The sequence below is a fragment of the Xiphophorus maculatus genome, chromosome 17 (genome assembly GCF_002775205.1).
Source record: "Xiphophorus maculatus strain JP 163 A chromosome 17, X_maculatus-5.0-male, whole genome shotgun sequence".
Taxonomy (NCBI): Eukaryota; Metazoa; Chordata; class Actinopteri; order Cyprinodontiformes; family Poeciliidae; genus Xiphophorus; species Xiphophorus maculatus.
Window position 1 is genome coordinate 13376065 of NC_036459.1, and position 13814 is coordinate 13389878.

Genomic DNA, 13814 nt, shown 5'->3' on the forward strand with positions numbered 1-13814 from the left:
GATCAATTAGACTGACAGAACCTTTTATCTGTAAATCTGCAATTTCCCGTCAGGCATAGTGTCATCTTTGCAAAAATAAAAAATAAAAAATGCAACTTGCCTGAAACGTGAACCATGTTGTGCATACATACGACCTCACAGAGGCTGAAGACTGTGGAGCACAAAAATCTCTCCTTGCATGTTAGTAACCTGCGCTGGTTACTATCAACACCTGTAACTGAATTCAAAGCACTATGCAAACAACCTCCACACAAACTGAAATTTGCCACTGTTTTCCTTGTCGATGTATATTTACATTAATTATGTCATGTTTTTTCTTTCTTCTCATTCCTAACCAGTAGAATTATCTATAAAACCTTTACATTCCCTTCTCAGAACCAGAACTCGGAGATAAAGACGTGAATGAGGACGATGTTTTGTTGAGAAACGACTCCTGACTGGACATATTTCATGGACACCTCCAGAATGAGCTCCTTTGGGCCCAATACGGGCTTGATCTGGCGGATCACCCCTGAGGGACAAAAAAATTATTTAGGACAACAATGTAAATGTGACTTTATAAAGCGAAATCCCGTGTCTCCTTACCGACTAGCATGTCGTTTTGCGCACGCTTTATCACGTCGAAAGAGAGCAGCTCGTCGTCTGCTAAAATATCAAACAACACATCCGGCTCCTCCGGGAGAAGATCTTGTTTCGCTGCCGCGGACGTCCGCAGCAACACGATCTCTGTTGGAACAAACAGGTAAAAAAAAGAAAAGAAAAAAAAAGTGGGGTCGTCAGATTGGCCGAAGACTAAAACGTTTTCTTTCGCCGGTCTCACCCTCTGGCTCCTTTAAGCGTTGCGAGGTCGGCAGAGACAGAGCCGTGGAGGTGATGATGCGGACGGGGTCGCGAGCGCAGTCGCCGTCGTGTTCCTGGCACGCCTTGACGCAACGCACCACGGCGGACGCGTTACCTGCGGATCTGAGAGCGCCGGGCAGTCGTCAGGAAGAGAGACGAGGAAAGGTGAAGAAGCAGAGGAGGGCAGCGGGTTCGTGACAGTAAAGAAGGAATACAAAAATGAAATTTAGTAGTGAATCCTGCAGAACCCTGATCCCAAATCCAAACATTCCTGCAAGTTGTTTGCCGCACATGAGGCCAAAGTGACAACGATGAATCTCTGCCACCAAAATGAAACTGAAAACCATAAGGTGGAGAATCTAATCATAAATGTGAGTAAAAATTAGGAAGCTGACATTTGAAAATAATTGCTGGATGATCCATTTGTTGAGCATTTAGATTCACATTTCACTCTATATTGTTGATACATCCGAATTGCACGACCCAGCCCACAAAAACAACCACGACAAGATGGTATATCTGCTTACATTTATCCTGCTGACCAACGCAGGCAAGTGGCCACTTGCTATCGTTTTCAGCGAATTAACTGATAGCCACCCATCGCCAACACTGAAAAGCCCATTAATCATGCTAACTACAACACCGTCCCACCAATAATTGAGCCTCAGTGAGTTGGCTGAGCCCCAGGTGCCCCAAAATAAATGCCACGTTTATTTTTCTTGCTGTCCGCTAAGACCGCGTTCCTCTTTGATGTTTTGGTAAGGCAGCTTGGATCGCTTTTTATTTTGGGAAATTTGGGTTTTAGAAGTGACCACAGCAGAGAAAGTACAGGAGAACTGGTGAAAAGGAGACCAAAGAGACATTATTCTTCATCATTTTTTTGACTCCATGAACATAAAACATAAACAGAAAAGAGGCTAACGATCTGACTGGAAGTAGAGAGAAATAATATAAAGCCGAAAAACTGACACCGGACATGTAGTGCTCCGAATCCGGCTCTTTGTCAAAATCTTCAATATCCAGGTGTTTGTGAATCAAAAGTGTTCAGTACAGAATATGGATTTGATAGTTTTCTAACACAGAACTAATTCTGATCGCTCAAACTCACAACTATGACCAGCTTAAAAGTACAAAATTAAGGCAGGGCTAATCTTGACAACAAAAACAGCTGAAAATGTGAAGTTTTTATCACTAGATCAAAACCAAACAAATAAGAGCCAAAACGTCAAAGGTTGGGAAGTGGAGAGCTGCAGTCACTCTGCCCCCTTGTGGTGGCTGAGGGATGTAGCAAAAATATATATTTAAGACAAAGAACTTCAAATTTTACACATTTGAAATGCTTTAAAAGAATCTTAAGCTGCTTTAGAGAACAGAAATTAAACGGTAGGCAAAGCTGGATTTCCACCTGTTGTTCTAGTTCAGCTAGCGATAGCATGGCAGCACAGCCGGATGGAGCAGGAAGTTAGAAAAGCAGAAGTTTAGAATGTGAAGGTTGTGTCACTTTCATCTAGGCGAGGAATCACTGTAGCGAGTGTGTTGAGGTCGATGCTCTAATATTAGTGATTGATAGCTACCAGGCTAAAAGCAATGACTCAAACACCTGCCAGTCGTCCTAAGCTGGCAATGCTGTGAAAATCTAAAGCGATATCACTCAGAGACAGAAGCTTTGAAAAATGAACATAACATAAGTTCAAACTTTCTGTTTGTTGTGTGATGATCTCAGGCAAATATCCTCTGACTTTAGCAACCTTCTGAATTCTTACCCCTTTCCTGCTCGCCTGAAGTTAGAAGGACACTCGAAGAACAGACAGCGAAATCCTCCCTGGACGTTAAAGCAGGCCTCCTTGGCAGAACAAGAATGAGTTCCTGCAGCACATTCATCAATGTCTGAAAAAGACAAACATCAAAGACGCTTAATCATAGTTAAACTCTTGGAACCCCATGCAGCAGATAATGGTTAGTTCATGTTACCGGCCATTACAGCAATTCATTTCAGCGATGCTCAAAACTGCTTAGAGTGAACCACGAGGCTCCTCACTTACTCCTGATATTCTCCATTAACCCACTGTAGCATTTCTAGTAGTTCTAGTCTAATAATACCTTTAAAATGCTCATTGAAGATGCTTTAAGATGTTTTTCCCCCCTTACCCTGACAAGTACGTCCGTCGTACGAGAGTGTGTAACCACTGGTGGGGCAGGTGCAGTTAAAACCACCAGGCGTGTTGACACATTGGTAAGAACATACGTTTGGCAGCGTGCATTCATCAATATCTGAGAAGATGGAGACAACAAAAAGAAGGGAAAAAAATCAATGTTAGGACACCTGGGACTCTTCCCAAAATTAAACATCTTCTTCTGTCTTCTAGAGATGAACACAGCTATCTTCGGTTGTTCTGCTTTGCAGCAACGACACCTTCACACGTTGTCCCGTCGACGTCGTTCAGCTGGTAACCGCGGTGACAGTAGCACTGGTACGAGCCGTAGACATTGGTGCACTCCTGGCTGCAGGGTTTGTCCTCACACTCGTTGATGTCTGTCGTCAAGCAGATTTTAAGCAGTTTGGTAAAAGACCAAAGAAAAAAAAAAGACCAAAGTTTGTTTCAAAAATATGTCTACCTTCGCAGTCTCTGCCACCATAAGCCAGCTTGAAGCCGGTGGCACAGCTACATCGGTACGACCCCTCTGTGTTCTCACACTTGTGGGCGCAGAGTCGACCGGGATAATGGGTGCACTCATTGATATCTGAACAGCAGGGGGGCGGGGCGAGAAAACAAGCTTTAAAAGTGTTATTTGACTTTAACGACAAACAAATTCATAATTCTGTCACATGAAGAAGCTGTTAGTCCTCTAGCAAAAATGAATCAAGTTCCTGGTTCTGTACCGTCGCACAGTTTGGTGACGCCGTTGAACATGTAGCCACTTCTGCACTCGCAGCGGTACAGTCCTTCCAGGTTGACGCACACATGCTTGGCACACTTACTGCCAACCATACACTCATTCACGTCTGTATTGAAATAAATAAGTAAAAAAAAAAAACATTTTTTTTTGAAAGTCAGAGTTTTTCACCAAGAAAAACTACGACACAGAATGAATATCTTAAATAACATCTCAAGCAACGACTGAGAACGGATGAGAATCAGTTGTTTGTATCGCATGAAACTGCTGGATAAGCTCGGGCTGGACAGTATTTTGTGGTACTACTACAACAAATGATGGTAAAAAAATAAAAATAAAGTCATTTTTAGGTAACTGTATGGTTGCCATGACACCACAAACAAAAATACTGTTCTTGAAAAAGATTCCCATTTTTGATTATTAATAATAATAATCTTCAGATACTTATAAAAAAAGAATTGTGATTTATATCACCAAACTGCACACAGTGATCGCACTTAATCATACTACTTCTGATATTTATTGATACTCTTGTGGAACACACTGTGGAGGAAATAGTAAAATCTCAAAACAATCTGTCTTTTATCCAACATCATTCATTGAAATTTATTGACTCAGTGATAAATCAAAATCTTTAGAAGTCATTTTTCACTATAAATGCAAGTTCAACCCTCAGATTATTTTTAAAGCCCCACATAAACAAACATTCATAAGCAAAATAAAGACCTGAATGGGCAGCCGTGCATTTCTAAAACTACCTTCACACCGTGTGCCGTTCACGCTCAGATGAAACCCTCGTGGGCAAGCGATCGCATTAGTGAGGCAGCTGTGGGAGCCCACCGTGTTGACGCACGTCTGGCTGGGCTGGCATGGACTGGTGTGGGCCGAGCACTCATCAATATCTAGCAAAAGAGAAAATTATTAAGAGAGCTAACCCTTAACCTCGGAGCTGCTTTCGCTTGGAGTGTGAAAGATCAACGTACCGGCACAGCCGCCGGCGGCGTCCAGAGCGAAACCGTCTCCGCACACCCGCTTCTGCTCGCAGTAGAACGAGCCGGCCGTGTTGACGCAAGCGGAATTTGCCCCGCAGTCATGTCTCCCCAAAGCGCACTCATCGATGTCTGACAGAGGGAAATATCTGTTAAGAAGGGCTTTCTCCTCAGCAGGGCTGTCTAACTCTTATTTCTTTTTGGGGGTTATGTGAGACCAGGATGTAACCCTAACCCTTCAACTCATTAACAAGCTGCTAAAATATTAATAAATAGGGGTCTCTGTATCCAATGACTACTTTCTAAAATCAAATATATTTGAATATCTTTTCACATTGATGCCATCTGGCAGCATGCAGGTAAAAAAAAACAAAATAAAAACACTACTTCTGTCAAATTTTGTCTAGTTACAAAGGGATTTTGTTTGATAGATGAATACACAGCAGAGTGGATTAAAATGATTAATAAATGATTAATAATGGAGAAAAATGCATTTATATTTAACTCTCTTCACAATAAGACTAAATAAATACGGTATTTTCTGGAATATAGGTCACACTTTTTTTCCACAGCTTGTCCAATTCCATATTCAGGAGCTACTTTTTTACTCTTTGTGACAGACGTTTTTGACAAATGCGACCTTTACCCTGGAGCAATTTACAGTCTGGAAAATCCGGTGGAATGAATGAAATCCAGTGCAATCAAATATAGCAAGCAGCATCATAAAGGCCACGTACAAATCTGGTAGCGACAAAAAAACAGACTTGCAGCTCAACTGCAGCTGAAGGTGACTCCACAATGTTTTGACTCAGAGCTGCGCCTTTCTGACTTTCATTTGTGAAAATTACTCAAATTGTTTTCCTTCCACGTTGCAATCATGCACTACTTTGCATCTCTTTAGTCACATAAAATCCCACTAAACCACACTGAAACACATGGCTGCAAAATCACAAAGTGTGAAAAGAACACTTTTGACATCCTGAGATAGTAATCTTTTGGGGGGGGGGGGTTTCACCTTGGCAAGAGCTGCCTGTGAGTTTGTAGCCGGTGTTGCAGGCGATTTCGCGCTGGCAGTGAAACGAGCCCTCGGTGTTGAGGCAAACCTGACCTCTGGCGCAGTTGTGACGGCCAGTCAGACACTCGTTGATGTCTGAAGGAGAGAAAAGAACACTGCAGTAACCGAGCTCAGCCACAAGATACTGAACACGGTGGGAGAGTCAAAAATAAAATGAATTTGAAATATTTATTTCAGTCAGAGTCACACACTCTCTGGCTGAAAATGTTACTTTCATAAAGATTTATTCCTTCTACAAAGTCAAAACAAATAAATTCACATAAAAAAAGAAACTTAAAAAGAGAGATATATCACTTTTTTTTAAGACACATACTAACTGTACATGCCAACCATTTGCTGAAAAGGCTTTTCTGCCGCCTACTGGTACTTTAACTGGAAATATGTGTTCTAGTCTGATGAGACTAAGACTGAGCTTTTTAGGCAACAAAATCTGCAAAAAAGCACCTCGTGCCTAATGTCAGGTAAAGTAGAGGACATGTAATCCTGAGGGCCTGCTTCTCTGTTAAATTAACTCTTTATGTGAAAGTTGCTGTAGTAACAACTGTCGCAATAATATAATTTAGAATCCCAAAAAGGAAAGAGGTGCGTCGGCCATTTGAAATATGAAATGAGTTGCGTCGCAGTGAGCTTACCTTCGCAGGTCCTTCCGTCCGGAGCCAAGCTGAACCCGGATATGCACCTGCACAGATAAGAGCCCTCCGTGTTCTCACATATGTGCCCGCAGAGTCGCCGGGAGTAATACTTGCACTCATTGATATCTGAAGAGCACAAAACGGCGCAACAAATTAACCTCTCACGTTTATTCTCCGACGCCCCCACCCAAATAATTCCCCCAGAGAAACGAGCGAAAACCTTCGCAGACTCCGGTGACGTTGCTCAAGCGGTAGCCCGCTCTGCACTCGCAGCGGTACGACCCGTCCAGGTTCACGCAGGCGTGGCTGCCGCACACGTCGGCGACGAGACACTCGTCCGCGTCTGGGGCAAGGGGGGGGGGGACGTGAACGGGCGGAAATTGAAAGAGAAGGCAGATTTCAGACGACTTCAACTCAGACCTTCGCAGCGCGTCCCGTCCGCCGCTGGATGGTAGCCCTGCCGACAGACGACCGTATTCCCGAGGCAGACGTAAGAGCCAACGGCGTTGACGCAAGTCTGGCCGGGTCGGCACGGGTTGGAAAGGAGCAGACACTCGTTGATGTCTGGTGGGAGAGGAATTGTTTGGGAGAAATCCTCTTTAATCCACGAGCTGCTTTTAACTGAGAGCGAAAGCAAACGTACCGATGCAATTTCCGGAAGCGTCCAGAGTGAAACCGTCTCTGCACGCCACCTTCAGGCCGCAGTAGAACGAGCCGGGTGTGTTGATGCAAGCGTAGTCCGCTCCACAGTTATGGCTCCCCACAGCGCACTCATCTATGTCTAAAAAAAATATATTTTTTAAAATGATAAAGTATATGAGCTAGACTCGACTCTCTCGTCTTTTATTTGGCAGGGTAAACGCCCAAGGCTTAATAAATTACAACTCCAAAAACCTAAACAGCAGGGGGGGTTTGCCTCCCCCAATTTCCGGTTTTATTATTGGGCCACCAACCTTAGATGCTCAGTGTTTTGGTATTTCTACTACAACCTGGGTGACTGTCCTGACTGGGTGGCTATGGAGCTGCGCAGTGGTAACAATATATCCATTCCTGCCTTGCTCTGTTCCCCACTTTTACTCTCTTCAGTTAGCGCTATTTCAAACCCTGTAGTGAAACACTCACTGAAAATATGGGGCCAATTTAGGAAATACTTTAAACTTCATGACTTTTCCCTCTTAAGTCCAATTGCACTTAACCATTTTTTTCAAACCATCTGTTCAGGATGGGGTGTTCCTAGAGTGGCACCGGAGGGGGCTTACTTATTTTAAGGACCTTTTTTTAGAGAAGAATTTGGCATCCTTTGAGGAACTTAGCACTAAATATGGTTTACCTAAATCCCATTTTTTTAGATATTTGCAAACCAGAAACTTTATTCAGTCTCACTTATCAGGCTCAGTTTCTCTGCCAGAGTTTACACTATTGGAAACCATCCTATTATTGAACCCGACCCGTAAAGGGCTGGTTTCTTGGCTTTATGATAAAATGTTGAGTATGAAAGAGACCTCCTCACCTGAACTTAAAACTTCATGGGAAGAAGATTTGAATATATCTATACCAGATGAGACATGGGACTCTATACTTAAACTGGTGAATACAACGTCTCTGTGTGCGCGCCATTGTCTCATTCAGTTCAAAATAGTACATAGAGCCCATCTCTCCAAAAGCAAACTGTCTCGTTTCTATCCAGAAGTCACCCCATACTGCGACAAATGCAAAACTGCTGTAGCCACACTAGTTCATATGTACTGGTCCTGCCCCGCTCTTGGTCAGTTCTGGACAGATGTTTTTCGTACGATGTCCGGGTTGGCCGGGGTGGTGGTAACACCTGGCCCCCTCTTGGCTCTCTTTGGGTTCAGTGGCGGGGGGTTGCCCTTATCGGCCTCTAAACGGCAGGCCCTGGCATTTTGCTCACTGATAGCGAGGCGCACAGTTCTGACCAGGTGGAAGGGTGCTGCCCCTCCAACTCATAAACAGTGGCTATGTGACCTTATGTCGTGTTTAAAACTGGAAAGGATTAGATGTTCTCTTCAACACGCAACTGGTAAATTTGAAAAAACATCGGGACCCTTTCTTGACTCATTTCAAAACATACAATAATGCTCCAGATTAATTAAGTTAATTAATTTTATTAAAATGTGTTCCGTTTCTGTCAGGGATAGGAATGTAGTGGGTGGACCTACTAGGCAGTGACCTGGGTGGGTTAAATGGGATTACTTTGGAGGGATTATTTTCTCTGTGTGTATTATTTTATGTATGTGTTAGATACACTTCTTTGTACTCACAAACTGTATGTACTAAAGGAAAAAAAAAAACTCAATAAAAAGACAGTGATTAAAAAAAAATGATAAAGTATATGGAAATGTTATTTTTTTTCATTCTTCCACGAAGACTTCATTTACATGTCTCTTGCGAGGCTGCTTACCTTTGCAAATGATGTTGTCTGCGATTGTGAATCCCGGGTGGCAGCTGAGCCGACAGAGAAACGAGCCGTCCGTGTTGATGCAAACCTGCCCGGCGCTGCAGCTGTGGCTGCCCGCGAGACACTCGTTAATATCTGAGGAGACGAAACGTCAGGAATCTTCTCAGAACTTTAGCGAAAAGCTCAAGGAAGAGCAAAACGAACAAAACCAAAACAGAAACGGCGTAAAAAAAAAAAACAAAAAAAAACTTTCGTTTGCATTGCAACCCCTCCCTCCTCCCCCCAAAACAAACCACACAAAATCTGAATTAGTTTTTGGTCTACTCTCTTCTACAAATATCTTTATAAACTTGAAATAACTTATAATTGCCTTTTCAAGAAGATCTAGGAGTTTGTTTTAAGCCCATAACATTGATGAAAAAGTACTTGCTATGGGTGAAAATATTTTAACGAAAAATCTCTTGTTCCCCTGGCAGATTATTTCACTTATATCCAGTACTTTTCCCATTAATATTAATCAATTACTGACATAAAAAAGCACCTGTATATTGCTCAAAAGTTATTGTGAGGTAGTTTTGTCTCATTTCTAGCGTGCTAAGGTATTTGCACAAGAAACTAGACCAAAAATACTTGGAAGGATTTTGTGTTTTATGGCTCTTGGAAGCACAACCAGCAGGGTCAAACTTTCTCCACCACATGGCTGCAATCAGTTGACTTTGTGCGTTTCAGGTGACTTACCCTCACACGTCACTCCGTCCCTTTGCAGCCAGAAGCCGTCGTTACAGACGCATCTTCCGTTACCGACGCACAGCTGAGAGCAGTTGAGCTCTGAAAACGGCAGAGATGTGTCAGGAGGCACGTCACACACACACACCCACACCCACACCCACACACCACTTTGTGTGTCATTTAAAGACACCGTTTCTCAGTTCAGACCACAACCAACTATTTATTTATTCCTTACAGTGTCCTAAAATGTTTATTATCTAGTAACTGGCTTTTGGAATTACGTATTGCTAGTACTTGGGGCAGACTTTCTGATTTCTGATCTCCTTATCAAAAATTATGTTTTAAAATAATTTTTAAAAAGCAATTGTAGTAGTATCTAAAGGACAACAGTTTGACTTTAAAAGAGCTGTGAATAAAAAAGCAAGAGCAAGCGCCGGTGAGACAATTCGATCGACTTTCCCCCCCCCCCAACAACAATCAAAGAAACTGACGTTATCAGTTTCTTTGATTGCTTCAAATTGAAACAAAAAAGGACTTTGATTTTGTTGTTTGTTTTTTTCTAAGATTGTGTCTAATTTAAAGACCTAGCAAGGACTCAATGTCTCATTTTATTCCTATACATGTGACTTTAAAATCTAAGAAATAGAACAGAACCATAAAGAGACTACGACTTCCTACAACTGCAACCAAGGCGATAGCAAAAAAATGGAAATCAATTAAACCGAAGGTGCCAAACCTCTGCAGGTATTTGGTTCGTCTGGAGGCCTGGAGATCGACACTTTAAGCTCTTCTTGTCCTGAGACAAAAACATGGGTAAAATGAAGGGGGGGGAAAAAAAGTCATATTGAATGTCAGAGGATAAAGAGCACACACTCATGATGAATGAGTGTTACCTTCGATGACAAAAAAGAAGGAATGAACTGCAAAAACAAATATTTTTTTGTCTTTTTGCACTTGAAATAAGACATAAATGTAAATACAAGTCACTTTCCAGCAACATATAAGAACATTTTAACTAATTCAACGAGAAAAATATGGTTTCACCGGCAGATTATTTCACTTATAGCTAGCATGTTTTCATCAACACTAAGGAATATTTTTTACTTAAAAACACGCTCCTATATGTTGCTAAAAAGTTATTTGTAACTTAGTTTTGTCTTATTTCAAGTATCTTAACATATTTGCACTAGAAACTACACCAAAACGTATTTGGATTTTGCAGCGTGACAGTGGATTGCGTTTGAACACCCAACGTTTGCTGATGTCGAAATCCTACTGTTGCACAGCCAGACGGTGATGTAAGATAATACCGACAATCAGCGCCGGGAGCACAGGATTGCTTCGACCTTTCACCTTTAGCAGACGGAGTGATGTCCTTGGGTTTCTCACAGCAGGCTTTAGCCGCGTTAGAGCACTGCTTGTCCAGCTGCAGGTCCCGAAAGTCGCAGCTGAAGCCCGTGCTGTCCGTTTTCAAGCCCAGTGTGCAGCAGTCGCAGCATGACTAAACAAGGGAAGGAAGTTGAAGAAAACAAAACGTGCGTTAAAGAGAACAAAGTGTGTGTTTTCCAACATGCTGTGTGCATACTGCTTGTGTCTGGAGGCGTGGAGGAGAGCACACCTGCGAAATTTGCGCTTCCCAGTTGGAGCCTGTGAAGAGGGGCCGCTCGCAGACCCCGTGACCACGGGCCACCTGAACGCCAGTGTCGCAGGCTCGCTTCCTCGCTAAAGCCCGACAGCAGTGCTCCTTGGCAATGCTGAGAAATGTAGTGTTAAATATGAGACTGCAGTTTTAAAAAATAAAGCACAACGTAAAGTAAAACACTATGTTAGTTATTTCCTTCTGTGCAGGAAGTGAGGAGCTAAAAGGCGTTATCTTTTTGACTAACAAAGATGGTATAAAGGAGGACAAAATAATAATATCACGGCCAAAAGTTATGAGTCTTACAACAGTAGTACAGCTCACTGCTATGGGAAGTTAGAAAACAAGTCAACTGTGTTCAAATTAGCTTGGAAACTGGATCTGGAAATAAAATCAGACAGGAGCTAATCATTAACGCTAACTAGTAGCAACACAACACACCATCTTGGTGTACTTCCATCAAGGAATTTGGCAAATACAACTTCCAAACTGAACACAACCTAAACCACCTGTACATTTTCTTTCACCATCTTGTCTTGTTGCTGGAGATAGCTATAATATCCCACTGATGACTGATGATTTCAAAACTGGTATCCAAGTTGTAACTTTTGATTCCGATTAAATTAGGGGGTCATTTCTGTTCGTGAATGAGCCTGGACTGCACTTTGGCCGTTTTTAGTTTAACATCTTTTATGCCCAGCGTGTTCAGACCTCACCTGGGATTATAACGCATGAAATTCAGGTTTGTTCAAATCCAACTCAGCCATGAAAGCTAAAGAATAAACCACACACACATCTCACAGCAAATATTTAATTATCGTATGAATTATGCAGAAGTCCTCTTCGTTTTGCTTTGTTGTATTAATAGCACACGCACAACAGAACAGGGCCCTTCGGTGACCTGCTCTCTAGAGGCCTCTTAGAACCTCCACTAGGAGATCCAATATTGCATTCCTGAAGGTATGCTTTGCTTTTTTCCAGCTAGGCCTTTACGGCACAATTAGTGTCCAGCTGCTTCTTACCTGCAAATGTGGGAGCTGAAACGTGGAAGCGCCGTGCAGTCTTGCCTTCTCAGGGCTGCCACCCTTCCAGCCTCACAGCACTCATGCACAGAAGTAAACTTGCTCTCTATAAAGCAGGAACGACGATACAGGTTTTTAATGCGGTGCGAAAATTTAAAGTTGCCGACTTCAATTTGGTTCCTTACCAATCCCCGTCAAAACCGCGTAGAGGGAAAATAAACGGACGATCTCGTGCGCCATATCAGGCCCAGTTTGACCCCCTGAAGGAGGCGAGAGATGAGCCTGAAGTGAGGAGGGGGGGGAGAGCTCTGACAAGCCGCTGGAGAGGCGTCACGGAGCGGGCCCGTACGGCGGAGTGGGAGGGCTCCAAGGAGCTGCCATGATTAAAACACGGCCGATAATAAGTGTGTCGAAGACGCCATCAGCAAGATAACATGAAGCCAGCAGCAGCGACACAGCGCCTTCCAAAAGTATTCATAACACCTTTTCTTCTTTGCGTGTTGCCACACTTTCGACTGTTTTGACGGGATTTTAATTGACAAACTAGTAACTTTGTCCAAAAAAAAAAAAAAAAAAAAAAAACAATTGACAAATCTACGGAAGCCCATTTTCACCAATTGAAAGAAAAAAGCGATTAAAACACGCACTCTCTTCAATTTGAGAAACAAAACCAGAATTTCTACTTCCGAAGTCACCATTTTGACTTTTGGTCATAATGATTCGACACAATGTCATAATTCTGGCTTTTAAGGTTCGAATTTTGACCTCAATATCGTGAGGTTGTCATTATTTCGACATTTTATATCACAATAATTTGACACCATGTCATAAATATTTATTTTAAAGGGGAAATTATGACTAAATGTGTTGTCATTACAACGTATTTTAAAATATGCAATAAATTTGCCAATGGTACGCTTTCTATGTATTTTTACACAGATTCCACTAACAGCATAATACCTTCATCATTTCCTTGTGAACAGGTAAACTTTTGCTATAATGTTCCATTCCGCAACATATTCCTCATCTCTTCATAGTTAATGTTTTTTTTAAACCCATAAAAAACATATTGCAAATATAAAACTTTGATTTTCAGTGGTATGTAGACTTTATTTTTTGATAGGAGCAAGTGCAGAAATGTCTCTTTGCAGTATAAAGGTTGCTGCAGTTTGTCGTCATGTGACATCTGAAAATGAATAAACGGCAAATTTTGATAGTAAAAATAATTCACTATCAAATTATTAACATCATTATACGCTATTGCTAGTTCTGTGCCCTGGATTATCCACTCACGCACTGAACGTATTTAGAAACGGAGGCAAAAATGAAGATGGTACATATGAATTTGTGATGCAAAAGTCAGTTGTGTATCATGTAATCTGGTTCCATTACAAATATTCTAAACTCAGGAAGCTTTTTTTATGCTCAACATTGATTTTGTTGTTGATTAATGGCATCGTGTAGCGACCTTTAGCAGTGAAGTGACAGTGTAAACCGTTGCTTTCTAAACGACTCCGCTGTCACACATAAGCCAAAACTTATTTTTCTGGAAGTGAGCACTTCCCTCCATCTAA

General features: G+C 42.1%; 1 protein-coding gene across 1 annotated transcript; it reads right to left on the reverse strand.

Moving 5' to 3' along the window:
* Positions 1 to 310: 310 nt before the first annotated feature.
* On the reverse strand, positions 311 to 12747 carry fbln1 (fibulin 1). The gene is made up of 22 exons (XM_023350433.1): positions 12426 to 12747; positions 12241 to 12346; positions 11198 to 11333; positions 10933 to 11080; positions 10316 to 10375; positions 9589 to 9678; positions 8854 to 8985; positions 7075 to 7212; positions 6852 to 6995; positions 6652 to 6774; positions 6432 to 6557; positions 5740 to 5874; positions 4719 to 4856; positions 4494 to 4637; positions 3722 to 3844; positions 3457 to 3582; positions 3254 to 3373; positions 2989 to 3111; positions 2604 to 2727; positions 821 to 963; positions 586 to 726; positions 311 to 511 (listed from the first exon to the last, which is right to left on the reverse strand). The coding sequence occupies exons 1-22, from the start codon at positions 12478 to 12480 to the stop codon at positions 372 to 374; spliced, it is 2715 nt and encodes a 904-aa protein (XP_023206201.1). The 5' UTR covers positions 12481 to 12747; the 3' UTR covers positions 311 to 371.
* Positions 12748 to 13814: the final 1067 nt, after the last annotated feature.